General features: G+C 38.0%; 1 protein-coding gene across 3 annotated transcripts in view; it reads right to left on the bottom strand.

The window, feature by feature from the left end:
- vps50 (VPS50 EARP/GARPII complex subunit) overlaps positions 1 to 12,313 on the bottom strand; it is a 149,702-nt gene that overhangs the window by 79,991 nt on the left and 57,398 nt on the right. For all 3 annotated transcript variants that reach the window (XM_057827781.1, XM_057827780.1, XM_057827782.1), the window contains exons 10-11: positions 11,519 to 11,561; positions 7,537 to 7,635 (exon numbers count right to left, since the gene is read on the bottom strand). In XM_057827781.1, the coding sequence (XP_057683764.1) occupies positions 7,537 to 7,635; positions 11,519 to 11,561 (142 nt within the window). The remainder of the gene's footprint in view (positions 1 to 7,536; positions 7,636 to 11,518; positions 11,562 to 12,313) is intronic.

The raw sequence follows: 12,313 nt of genomic DNA, 5'->3' as shown, positions 1-12,313 counted from the left end.
ATTTTCATCTGCCTGTGTGAATTGGGGAAATATTGCCTACCAAACTACAAAAACACATTTTTTTTGTGCCTTTGACGTCGATAGATGTCCAATCCATTTTGGAAAATCTCCTAGTCCATATGGCTTGAACGTCTATAGCCGTCAATGCAGCCAATGGGTTAAATGACTAAAAGAAAAACTGTTCAAAATCAATTTGACTAACAATGACACAGTGAATACAAGAAAATGACATTTATGGAGAATTATGTGGAGATGCTTTACTCTGGTTCAACTCCAGGTCACTTCCTTTTGATTTTGGAGCAATTCTGTATCACTTCTTAAGGGTTCGTACTAGGGGTGTGACAAAATATCGAAATGGTAATATATCGTGATACTTTGTATCCCAAAAGGTTATCGATATGCTCCTGCAAGAATCCAGATATCGTTTTAAAAGGTGTCAATGTCTTTTTCATTAAAAAAAAAAAAAAAAAAAGGAACCAACAATTTACCAAAATCTACCACCAAATTAGTGTCTCGGTTAACTCTAAGGCTGTCTTGACGGTGCTCGACACCCAATCCATTTAGAAACCAGAGCATTCACAGTCATTCTGTCAGTTTTCAAGGCATTTCCAGGTCATTTCCTGTTGAGTTTGAGTCACTGCCTGTTCATTTGGGTGATTCCCAGGTCACTTCCTGTTCTGTAGCACAAAATGAACAGGAAGTGACCCATAAAATACCCCAAAATCAACAGGAAGTAACTGAAAATCAACAGGTAAATGACCTAAAATGGCCCAAAATTACCTGGCACTGGCTGCTACTGACTGCCATAGACGTTCAATCCGTTTGAAGTGGGAGGGATGGCAGCGAATGAACGAATGTTCAAATGGATTGGACGTCTACTAGTGATAAACGTATTCCAATTCACAGCAGAAGCTTGTTTTTCTGTTTATTAGTTGTTTTGAGAATATCCTACAATGATTTCCTGACCAATGTATCAATAATCGTTGTATCGCCGTATCGTCAGATCATCGTTATCGTGAGCTTTGCATCGCAAACCGTATCGTATCGTGAGTTACCAAGAGTTTCCCACTCCTAGTTCGTACACCTTTTTCATGTTAAAATTCAAGCACTTCTTAAGGACTTTCAAGACCAATTTTCCAGTAAGTGTTTTTGTACGATGAGACGGAAATAAAATACGGAGCCACAGACTTCACTATCAGTTGACGGGACACAGGACTCGGGACCGATCCAAAGGGGGCCTATTTTAACAAACTTCAAAATTCAAATATTTTCAAAACCAAAGCCACTAGCGACCTAAAACCAAAACAGGCACCTCCCTGAGGCATATACAAGTCTCCATGAGCAGTGGCATCCAAAAATTCAAACTCGTTCCATAACAAAATCCTAATTATTTTTTAAATAAGTATAACAAAAAATGGCTTCAAAATTCTCAGTTTTTATGCTAAATGCACAAAAATCAACAAATGCAGATATAATCACCTATATTTTCAGGATCGATAGCAATATTTAACATATATGTTTTTGCCAGGAATAGCAACTTTTTTTTTTTTTTTTTTTAACATGGCGGACTTCACAAAACAAAGATCTTTTTAAGTTGAAAACTCTTGGAAATAAATGCTTAAATCGTGCAATTTCTATAGATATGAACATAAAACAGTCGAGATTCTTGGTGAAAAGCAAAAAACGGGCAGTTATCGTTCATTTTACGTAAATATTTCAAGCAAAAGTTACGGTATCGTGTAATCCAACATGGCGGCCGTCAGGAAACACAGCTTTTAAGTTGAAAACTCTTGGAAATAAATGCTTAAATCGCGCAATTTCTATAGATATGAACGTAAAACTGTCTAGATTCTTGGTGAAAAGCAAAAAAACGGGCAGTTATCGTTCATTTTACGTAAATACTTCAAAGTTACACTAATGTTATCCATTGATTTTTTTTTTTTCACAACGTTTCAAAGTGCACGCATGGTGCTATTTTCTATTATAATAACCTTGAATCCTCGAACAAATCACTCTTGAGACACTCCTGCCTGCTTGTATGAAGTAAAACGTTTGTCATGCCACTCAATGTACTGCCTGGGTCGGCACCCTACGGGAAGGCGGAGCGCAATGTCTGTGGAAGCTGTCTTGTCAACTGATGGTGGAGTCTATGATGGAGCATTCTCACAAGTACGCAAATGTCTTCCAAAATATTGAAATTTTGTCTGATCGGCTCTGAGAGGCATCTTGAGGCAAATTCTGAGTGCATCCAACAGCAGAGGTGCTGGCGTACTTATGCTGTTCGGTGGACAGACACATAAAAAGGCCAAGGAAACATTGATAAATGAGTTTTCTTGAAGTTTGGGGCATTTGGAAAATGGCTTTCACTCCCCAATTGCCAAGCCAAATGATAACGCAATGTACATTTGTGTAGAACTGTAGTTCACAACAAAAAAGTATTCCTTTCTCGCCAAAAGTAGTAAAGCTTTTTATAAAGCTATTTCTCTTCCTCAAAGCAAGATAAGTAGCTGTTTTGTTGTGCAACAAGGATGTCGATCAAGAGTCAGGTGAGTAGGCCGAGACTTAGCGGCGACAAAGCCGAGCAAAGTGGCTCCAAGTCGGATTAAACGGCGACTGGCAGAGTGGGTGTGGCAGTCTTGAAAAAAAAAAGTGACAAAAATAAGAACTGGTCATGCGATAATATTATTGTACTTAACCACAGCAAATGCCTATTTGTATATTGTCATCTTGAATGAACTCCAAACTACTCACGCATAGATTCAAATGCACAGTAATCTGGGGAGGGACGATGTGACTTTTTAATGCTCCGACAACACTCGCGCAATTCGCACTAGATTATAGCTGTCCCGACTAGTCGACGTCATCGATGACGTACTGTAAATCCGTCAACGAGCACAACATCCCGTCGACGGTTAATGAAGGGTTAAAAAATATATATGCGTGGAAAGTCAGAATGTCAGACGCTCTGTATGCAAGCGGGGAAAGCGGCACAAAGCCAAAAAAGCGCACCAGAGTGTCTAAACCTTGACTTATTTCAAAGAAACAAAGGAGGGTACACTCTTGTGTCCTGTCTTTTCAATGCCAAGCTTGGCTGCACGTCGGCCGTGAATAAACACCTAAAGCGCCGTCACCCAGTTTGTAAGTCCATCTAACTGCCTATCGACATGTTTTATTGAAGTTGCTAAGCCTGTCGCGATATGCAATGAGTCCATTTATCGCACGGCAAATAAAAATGAGGGCGGTAATTTTCACGGCTGCCTTTTATTGCGGCGCGCGTGCATACATTGGTGCGTGCGTGCTGATGGCATATGAGACTCCAGTTCCTTTCTCTTATCAACACGCTGTAGAATTAAAGTTTAGACATACAAAATAAGAAAACACATCTATATTAAACACTGTAACGTTAGCACTGCTACACTGAGGTGAATGGGGGAAAAAGGCAACCGACTTTAGCCTGCTATAAAACATTGGCAGTCGTCCCGTGAAAGCAAATTTGCGGTTAAAAGGTGACACTTCAAACATGAAAAATCGCTGGTTAAAAGCATTTGTAAATGAAAAAAATGACAAAAAAAGCTATTACTGACACTACATGCAATGACAAAGTGCTTTTCTTGCGGCGCGTAAAGCTGAAGTTAGCGGGTTAGCGAACGTACTTCTGGTGAACATTTCAAAATAAAGGCATGTCATGTTCGTCATATAAATAGCGATTTCTGGAGTTAATCCCACATACTTCACAATTCAGATCCTACACTAAGAATACCTTTAAAATGACACTCTTTATGAAAAATCTGATTGGCAATGAATAATTATTATAATTATTATAATACTATTATATATAGTACTATACTATAATATTAACGCTAGGGTGTTTTTTTTTAAGAATTGTTTGAATCATGTTGGAAAGGCGGTGTCAGTGTTCTGAATCAGTTTACATTCCATTCTTTTGCACTAGTTAATTCTATCAGCATTTGAACTCATTGTTTATTTGTGATTTATTATTGCTATTTACGTGTTTATTTGTACTTTAATTAAAAATTTAAGTGTTCCAATATGTTTTTGTGAATTGATAAGTGTCAACAAAAATTTCATTGCTAAATTAGTTTTTTAAAAATTATTATTTTTTAATTAGTTTAGTCGACTAATCGTAAAATAGTCGGCTGACTAATCGGGAGAAAATAGTCGTTTGGGACAGCCCTACACTAGATATCATCAAATAGCAACCTAGATGTGCTACGTTAGATCCCCCCCAAGTCCCATGCCATTGGCTGCGTGAGCCCAGGGTGATCATGGGATATGTAGTCCGTATACTACAACCGGTGACTAGAAAGCCGGTTCGCAGTCATTTTAGTGGGAAAGTGGCAAACGTACATGCCGCTGTGTCTATCTATATTTTTATCTTTCTATCAATCTCATTGGCAACGCAAATGAGGCAGAGACACTGTTCAAGTGGGGTCGCCGTATTTTGCTGTCGAAAATAGCGGCCAATGTGCGCATGTGCGTGAAGTAAACTTCACTCGTTTGTAGTTTCCTTTTCCGCGTTTGTCAGCTAATTTTAGAAAACCTTTTGAAAAGATGGGGAAAAAAAAAAAAGACGAGGCGTATCGTACTTTTGAGCAGGAACTGACAGAGGAATTTGCCTTAGTGGAGAGTTTTTGCAAGTGAAGGACATAAATGCGGCACCGTTTTTTCTCTCGCTTTGGATGAGTCAACAAACGTAAGCCATTTATCCCAATTCAGCGTGATTGCAAGGTTTTGACTATGAAAGGGACAACAAGAGGGAAGGATTTATTCAAGTCCTTCACTGAGTTCGCTAAAGAAAAAAAAATCTACCGATGGATAAACTTGTTTCGGTGTGTACTGATGGTGCTCCGTACGTGGTGGGGAAAAACAGGATTCGTGGGGCTTCGTGAACATGAAAAGAGACGCATCCTAAGTTTCTCAATGCCTGCATGAAGTGTAACCCCCCCCCAAGTATCAACCAGACTACAAAGCCATCAGCAAAACAATGCAGCACCAGAAGTCGCATTAATGCTAATGCGACTTGTTATGTTATTAAAAAGAATTCAGAGACTAACCCAAACTTGTACATTAAAAGTGTTGAAATTAGATAAAATGCACACATTACTTGTATTTTTAGTTTTGAACATATTACATGGCTCTCACAGAATTACATTTTTAAAAATGTGGTGTTCATGGCCCTCTCAGTCAAAAAGGTTCCCGACCCCTGCTATAGAGAATGACGCACCACATGAGTACTCTCCTTTGTATGATGTTGCCTCAAGTTTAACTTCATTATCATATTAATGAATTAAAAGAATGTTTGACCCATGTTTTTCCTCCTACAGAAATCATATTAAACTAAAAATATATTTCCCTCCCCCATCTTTTTCAATTTTCAAGCATCTTTGAAAAGGCTCCAGGGAGCCACTAGGGCAGCGCTAAAGCGGCTCTAGAGCTACGGGTTGCTGACCTCCTGCCTTAAACCATTTTCAGTTCAGCTGCATTTGTAAATAAACATTTTTAAAAATACAGTATATAAATAAGTAAATAAACTGAAATTTAACACACATTTCATGTGGTTTCTTAGAAGACTAAACACATTTATACATATGAGCAAGTGAAAATTGTTTTTCAGCTATTCATTAAACAAGCATTGGCATTCCAGTCAACACCTAATAGCTTTTTCTCCATGACAGAGATGCATTATTGTCAAAGACCTATTAAAAAGTCATCAGGAAACGACACTGTTGTGACATGTTGCTTCATTAAGATGAACATGGGCTCTGCTGCTTTACTTATTGGCTGCTATTGACGGCTATATACGTCCAATCCATTTGGACTAGATAATCTCACAATATGAATTACAGCTGAAAATAGTCCTTCACTTTCACATTTATACCTCTTAAAAATAAGGCTGTCATCTTTTTTTAGTGAGAGGATTTATGTTTCTTTGCTCATTAGCCATTTTGAAACATTTATGTTTAACATTAAACTGAATAGGCTTTAGGCTCTTCCTAGCCAGGTGCGGTGAAGTAGATTGATTTTACCTTTTTGCTGCCGTTTTGTACTAAAATAGGATTTGCTTAATTTATTGACTGTCATTGACGGAGACAGACATCCAATCCATGATCAGTAGTAGCAGTGCATGAGTTTAAAGGGTGAAAAACAATCAATTTTAACTCATTTGCGCCCAAAAACGTATAAATACGTTCTATTTTTAATTGTTTCAGTGTCCCAAAGATGTATTTATACATCTTTTAAGTTGTTTTTTTTTCCAAGAGACATCTCTGGGTTCTGTTTCAATTTAGCTCCAAAGCACAAAGCTGAAAATCCATTTTAAAGCAATAAAACTGGCCACTGGATTACTGTAGCGCATTTGGTAAGACCCGCAACCCGATTCAACGGCAACGAACGGCCAGGCGCCGGCGAAAGACGACCGAATGGAGAACAACCTAGAGGACGCCTGGGATGCCAGGCGCTGGACGACCAAGCAGAACGACCGGGACCACCAGTGCAGCGGACGATGCCGTTGAGTCTGTGCTGCTCGCCGAGCAGACCCCGCAGAGACTCAAAAAAATCCATCTTTATGAGACAGGCGGCGATGAGGGAAAAGTTTACCCGGCTGTCGTGGCCACAACAGCATCATCTCTCAGTTAGTTATGTGTAAATAAATTGTTACTTTGCTATCAAAAGCTCTATTTGTCATGTTGTTTATCTTATTTTGTAAAAGGAAAACATTATTTAGATGTTTGGGATGGAACTAAAGCAAAAAAATAGCTGTGTTATAGTCAAAGTTATGTTTGAACTGTATGCTTTCACATAAGGCTCAATTTCTCTGTTTTTTCATCACAAATTGGAAAATTGCTCGAACTAATTTATTTTCTAATGCTGATTTCTAAAGAATGGAAAAAAATGTGAACTTACTTTTTTTTTTCCTGCTGAAAGAAGAGAATCTAATCCTTCTTTTGGTGGGTTCCATGTTTATATAGCAATAGAACAGAATTTTCTGTGGGCCATGCAAAATAAGTCAAAATCCAGTAAAACGGCCGGGAGCGAAGGGGGTTGCACCAGTGAAAATGGCTGGGAGTGAATGAGTTAATTGAAACCAATCTACCGACCTTGTACAGTTGTGTTCTTCTGGAAACATGATTTCTGAGACATTTCAAATCTTCTCAAAATGTCTTACCAATTAAACAAGTCAGTATATTTGATCAAATATTGATGCAATTAAATAAACCCATTCATATGAGACATTTTCAAACTGAATACATTACGTTTTGCGTGCAAATATTGATTTAGAAAATATGATCTCTTGTCAAGATGTATTGGACGATTACAACCTTCTGCCAGAATATTAGCACAACCTTGTGGTTGTCATTTATCTGGCAAATGACGTGCATGACATTCACTCTCAATTCAAATTAATGGGGGATAATAAGTCAATGTTGGACAAAGGCTTGAAAAAGAAACAAGGATTAAGGCGCTCCTTAGTTTTGGACCGTTTCCATGACCTTGAACTGAAGAGCAACCACTCACCTGGGTCTTCCCCAGCAGCGTGTAGGCCAGCTGGACCTTAGTATAGTGTGAAACATCAAAGTGTTTGCAAGTCTTTGACAGGGCAACGTCAAGCTGCTCCTGGAAGTGGAAACAGATGGATGACAAAAGGTGGGGGAAGAAACAGAGGGGATTAGCAACATTAAGACCAGGGATTTCGATAGAGATGTGCAGATGTGTGGCTCATACACAAAGCAGTGGATACGGTAATTGGATGGGGGATGAAAGTGGCTGTTTTTGGAAAAAAAAAGGTGTAAAGATGTGAGCGAAGTGCTGTACGATAATGACCTTGCCATACTGATGCAAACTATGTGCTGACGGAGATAAAATGTTCTCTCGATTCGTGTGTATATAGGGCGACAAGCAAAGAACCAGAATAAATGTTTGTAAATGAAGACCAAAAAGCAATATATTTAATGTATTTAATGCCATTAGCTGAATGAAATGCTAAAAATTTTGTTAAACAGGAAGATGAAACGTACATTTCCTAAAAATTCATCTCAATCGTGATTAATCTACAGTCCCTGACAAGTCTTGTCGCTTATCCATTTTGTAGAAACAATTGCTAATAACCTGGCTTTTAATTAGTCAATTGGTTTCAGAAATGGCTCATATGAAAGCTAAGACCCTCCCAAATGATGCTGAATGTACAAAAAATGTATTTGTTTCACTGAAAAAAGATTCATCATTTAATGAAGACATAAAGGTCAAATTTTGGCAAGACAAAATTTTGTTGCCTACAGAAAGTAGTGTGAAAATTGAACAAAAAATGCAAAATACAAATACAAAAATATGTTACATAACAAGCGAATTAAGTAGTGGTGCTGTGAGATCAAATTTAATATTTTGTCTGACTTCCATGGGCTTTGGCAAGAATTCATACAATTTATTGATGAAGTCATCAGGAACATCAAAGAAAGCAGTCTTGCATGCCTCCCAGAGTACATCAACCATTTTGGGTTTCATCTTCCATGCTCCCTCTTTCATCCTGTTCATGTCTGGTGACTGAGCTGGCCTGCAGATCTCTCGCACACCAAAATCCACCTTTTGCCACAAATTAAAAAACAGTGTGACATTTGCCAAGGCCCACAGCCTGTGAAAAGGATGGACGCTGGAAAAGTGGCAAAAGGTGGATTTTTCAGATTTATCTTCAATTGAATTACACCACAGTCACCACAAATATTGCAGGAGACCTACTGGAGTGTGCATGGATCCGAGATTCACTCAGAAAACAGTGAAGTTGGATGGTGGCAAAATCATGGTCTGGCGTTACATTCAGTATGGGGTGTGCGAGAGATCTGCAGGGTGGAAGGCAACATAGTCTGAAATATCAACAAATCTTAGCTGCCTCTACATTCCTAACCATAAAAAGGGACACATTCTGCAGCAGGATGGTGCTCCACCGCATACTTCAATCTCTACCTCAAAGTTCCTTAAGGCAAAGAAGATCAAGATCCTCCAGGACTGGCCAGCCCTGTCACCAGACATGAACAGGATGAAAGAGGAAGCATGGAAGATGAAACCCAAGAACGTTGATGAACTCTGGGAGGCATGCAAGACTGCTTTCTTTGATGTTCCTGATGACTTCATCAATAAATTGTATGAATCCTTGCCGAACCGCATGGATGCAGTCCTTCAAGCCTATGGAAGTCATATAAAATAATAAATTTGGATCTCACAGCACCACTACTTAATTCGCTTGTGTTATGTCACATATTTTTGTATTTGAAGTACATTTTTTGTTCAATTTTCACACTACTTTCTGTAGGCAACAAAACTTTTGTCTTCGCAGAATTTGACCTTTATGTCTTCATTAAATGATGAATCTTTTTTCAATGAAACAAATATATTTTTGTACATTCAACATCATTTGGGAGGGTCTTAGCTTTCATTTGAGCCATTTCTGAAACCAATTGAATAATTAAAAGTCAGGTTATTAGCAATTGTTTCTACAAAATGGATAAGCGACAAGACTTTTGTCAGGGACTGTATGTGCTTTGTGACCATCTCTACGGACCTACGTGAAGTTGCCCCCCCCCGCCATCAGACGCAAATTTATATAAAAATGATGTCAATCGTTTGTGCTGCAAAAATTGTAGCTGTGATTGTTGTATAAATACTGAGATATTAATTTCGAGTGAGGACGTCAAAACTCCCGTGGCCGATGGAGCGTATCAACTATCTCGATAACGGGGGTGTCAACAACTAGCACAAACGAATCTGGGTCCATTTTGCAGTAAATTGGGGGGCTTGCGATTTGAATTTCGAGTGATGGCGTCACTCTCAGCCCCGCATTTACTGCAAAATGGACCCGATGTGTTGCCATTCGTTTCTGATACGTTTGGAGAGTTACTGCGCTCCGCCAGTCACGGGAGTTATGACGTGCTCAATCGAAATTATTATCTCAATATCTATAAAACGACAATTTTTACAGCACAATATGACATAATTTTCATCAAAATGGAAGGCTGTTTTGCCTCAGATTAACTTATAAAAGTTATCAAATATCTGAAAAGATAGCAGCATAAATAACAATTTTTTACAGCACAAACAATTGACGTAATTTTTATATAAATTTGCGTCTGATGGGGGTTGGGTGTGTCAACTTCACAGAGGTCAGTAAAGATGGTCACAAAGCACATATAGCAATATACAAAGTGTTGTCGCTTATTTATTTATTTATTTTCCCCGGGTCGTCGTATTGCAGTCGTGCTGTGGCTACTTGCCGTCGTGCTGTGGCTTTTGCATTCTTCTTGTGAGCCATTTTCAAGCGTGTTCTGGCAATTGGGGTTCCTGCTGTGCCAATTTGCAATCGCGCTTTAGGAATTGGGGATCTTGTTGTGGCAGTTTGCATTTGTGCTTTTTTTTTTTCTTTTGCAAAGCGTTTGCAATTGGGGTTCGTGCCTTTTCTATTTGCAAACTGACTTACAAGCTGACGTACTCCACGTACAATATGAAAATATCACGCATTGTGAACATACTGTATGTAGCATTTTCGTCTTGTCGTCCCGTCAGACGAAAACTAACATTCGTCTCGTTATGTCCCATGCCAAGTTTTCAGCTTGTCACATCATGAGAAAAATTGTTCGTGGACAAAATATTTTCAATAACCGTCATTGTTGACGGAAACAACACTGCTTCAGAGGAAAGTTTGTAATTTCTTGGGTCAAAATATCACCCCCCAAAAAAAGAAAAGATTAACTCACTGCCGTTAACGTTGTTAACAGTCTACTAAATTAATTGCAGATTAATGTGACAAAACTGTTTTTTGTTTTTTTTTAATTTCAGACAAAATAAAGACAGATTAATGCGCTTGCTGCCATTGACAGTTATAGACGTCCAATGTGTTTAAATCGGCAGGGCTGGACGTCAATAGCCAACAATGTCAGCCAATGTGTTAACATTCACATAACACTGTATAAAATATGTAGATTTTCCATCAGCAATTGTGTTCTGCAAACATGATCCACAAAATCTCATCTACTTGATAATTGTCTTTGTACAAAGTGATTAGTAAAATTAGTTTCAAGGATTTTCTTTTATTTATAACCAAAGCTGACAGGTAAACAACAAGAAGTTCCACTAGTGGCTCTGCAATATTTACGTGTGTGCGCGTGCATCCCTTTTTTGTGTACAGACAAACCAAAGTAATTAATCTATTCAAGCGCAGAAGCAGCGGTGCGAAGAAAATTGCTTTGCATATCTTTTATCGCAGTGGAATATTGCAACAAAGCTCTAGATGAAACTGATATCATTTATATGCTTTTTGTACTCAACTTAGTTTTCAGCAAGTCAATATTTATATTAGACTGAGGCAAAATTAAACAGTTAAACCTCTGTCTGAATGAAGAACTTTTCCAGAAAACTAAACGATAGGTCCAAACACTATATCATGTTATAAGCATTTGAAGAGTTATTGGTTTCAATAACTCAATTGCAGATAGTAGAATATGAGAGAGAGTACCTCTATTTGCTCCAGAGTGTCTTGAAGTTTGGAATTCAATTCACTGTGGAGAAAAAAGTAGAACACTGTATTTAATTTTAAGTTCATAACAAACTAAAACAAAGAATAAAAAAAAAAAACGCCTTATGTTTCAGTGGCGGTGACGGCAATGGAAGTCAAATCGTTGATTCAAAGTCTATTGCTGTCAATACCAGCCAATAGATTTATAAAAAAAAAAAAAAAAAAAAAAAAAAAAAAAAAAAAAAAAAAAAGCATGTAAACTGTGTTTATTACAGAAAGAAGAAATGCACATTTTCTGCAATTAATCTCGATTAATCTTTCAACAGATTCATGTGATTTTGTTTTATATTTGACACCAAATCTTATAAGATTTTCTTGAGTCAAAACAAAAACCAAAACAAAACCCAAAGAAATTAAATGAAAAAGAATTAACTCCTTTGCTGCCGTTAACTGATTTTTCGATTGCTGCCAGCCCCCTCCATTCAAAATGGATTGGACAACTACTGCTGTCAATGGAAGCCAATGAATTAATTTTGGAATTAACGTTAAAGCCAGAAGAACAGTTGGAAGGTTGTTGATCTGTTTCCTTCACAAGCTGGAACTCTGTGAGCTTCTTGGCGTAACTGTCGTTATTCGATTGTTGCTTGGCCTCCCACTCGAAATGGATTGAACATCTATCACCATCAATACCAGCTAGGAGTGTGACAAAATATCGAAATGTTGATATATCTGGGTACTTTGTATCACAAAAGGGTATCGATATTCTCCTGCCAAAAATCGATATATTCTTTGAAA

The sequence above is a fragment of the Corythoichthys intestinalis genome, chromosome 22 (assembly GCF_030265065.1).
Source record: "Corythoichthys intestinalis isolate RoL2023-P3 chromosome 22, ASM3026506v1, whole genome shotgun sequence".
Classification (NCBI taxonomy): Eukaryota; Metazoa; Chordata; class Actinopteri; order Syngnathiformes; family Syngnathidae; genus Corythoichthys; species Corythoichthys intestinalis.
This window is presented reverse-complemented; position numbering and strand designations above follow the sequence as displayed.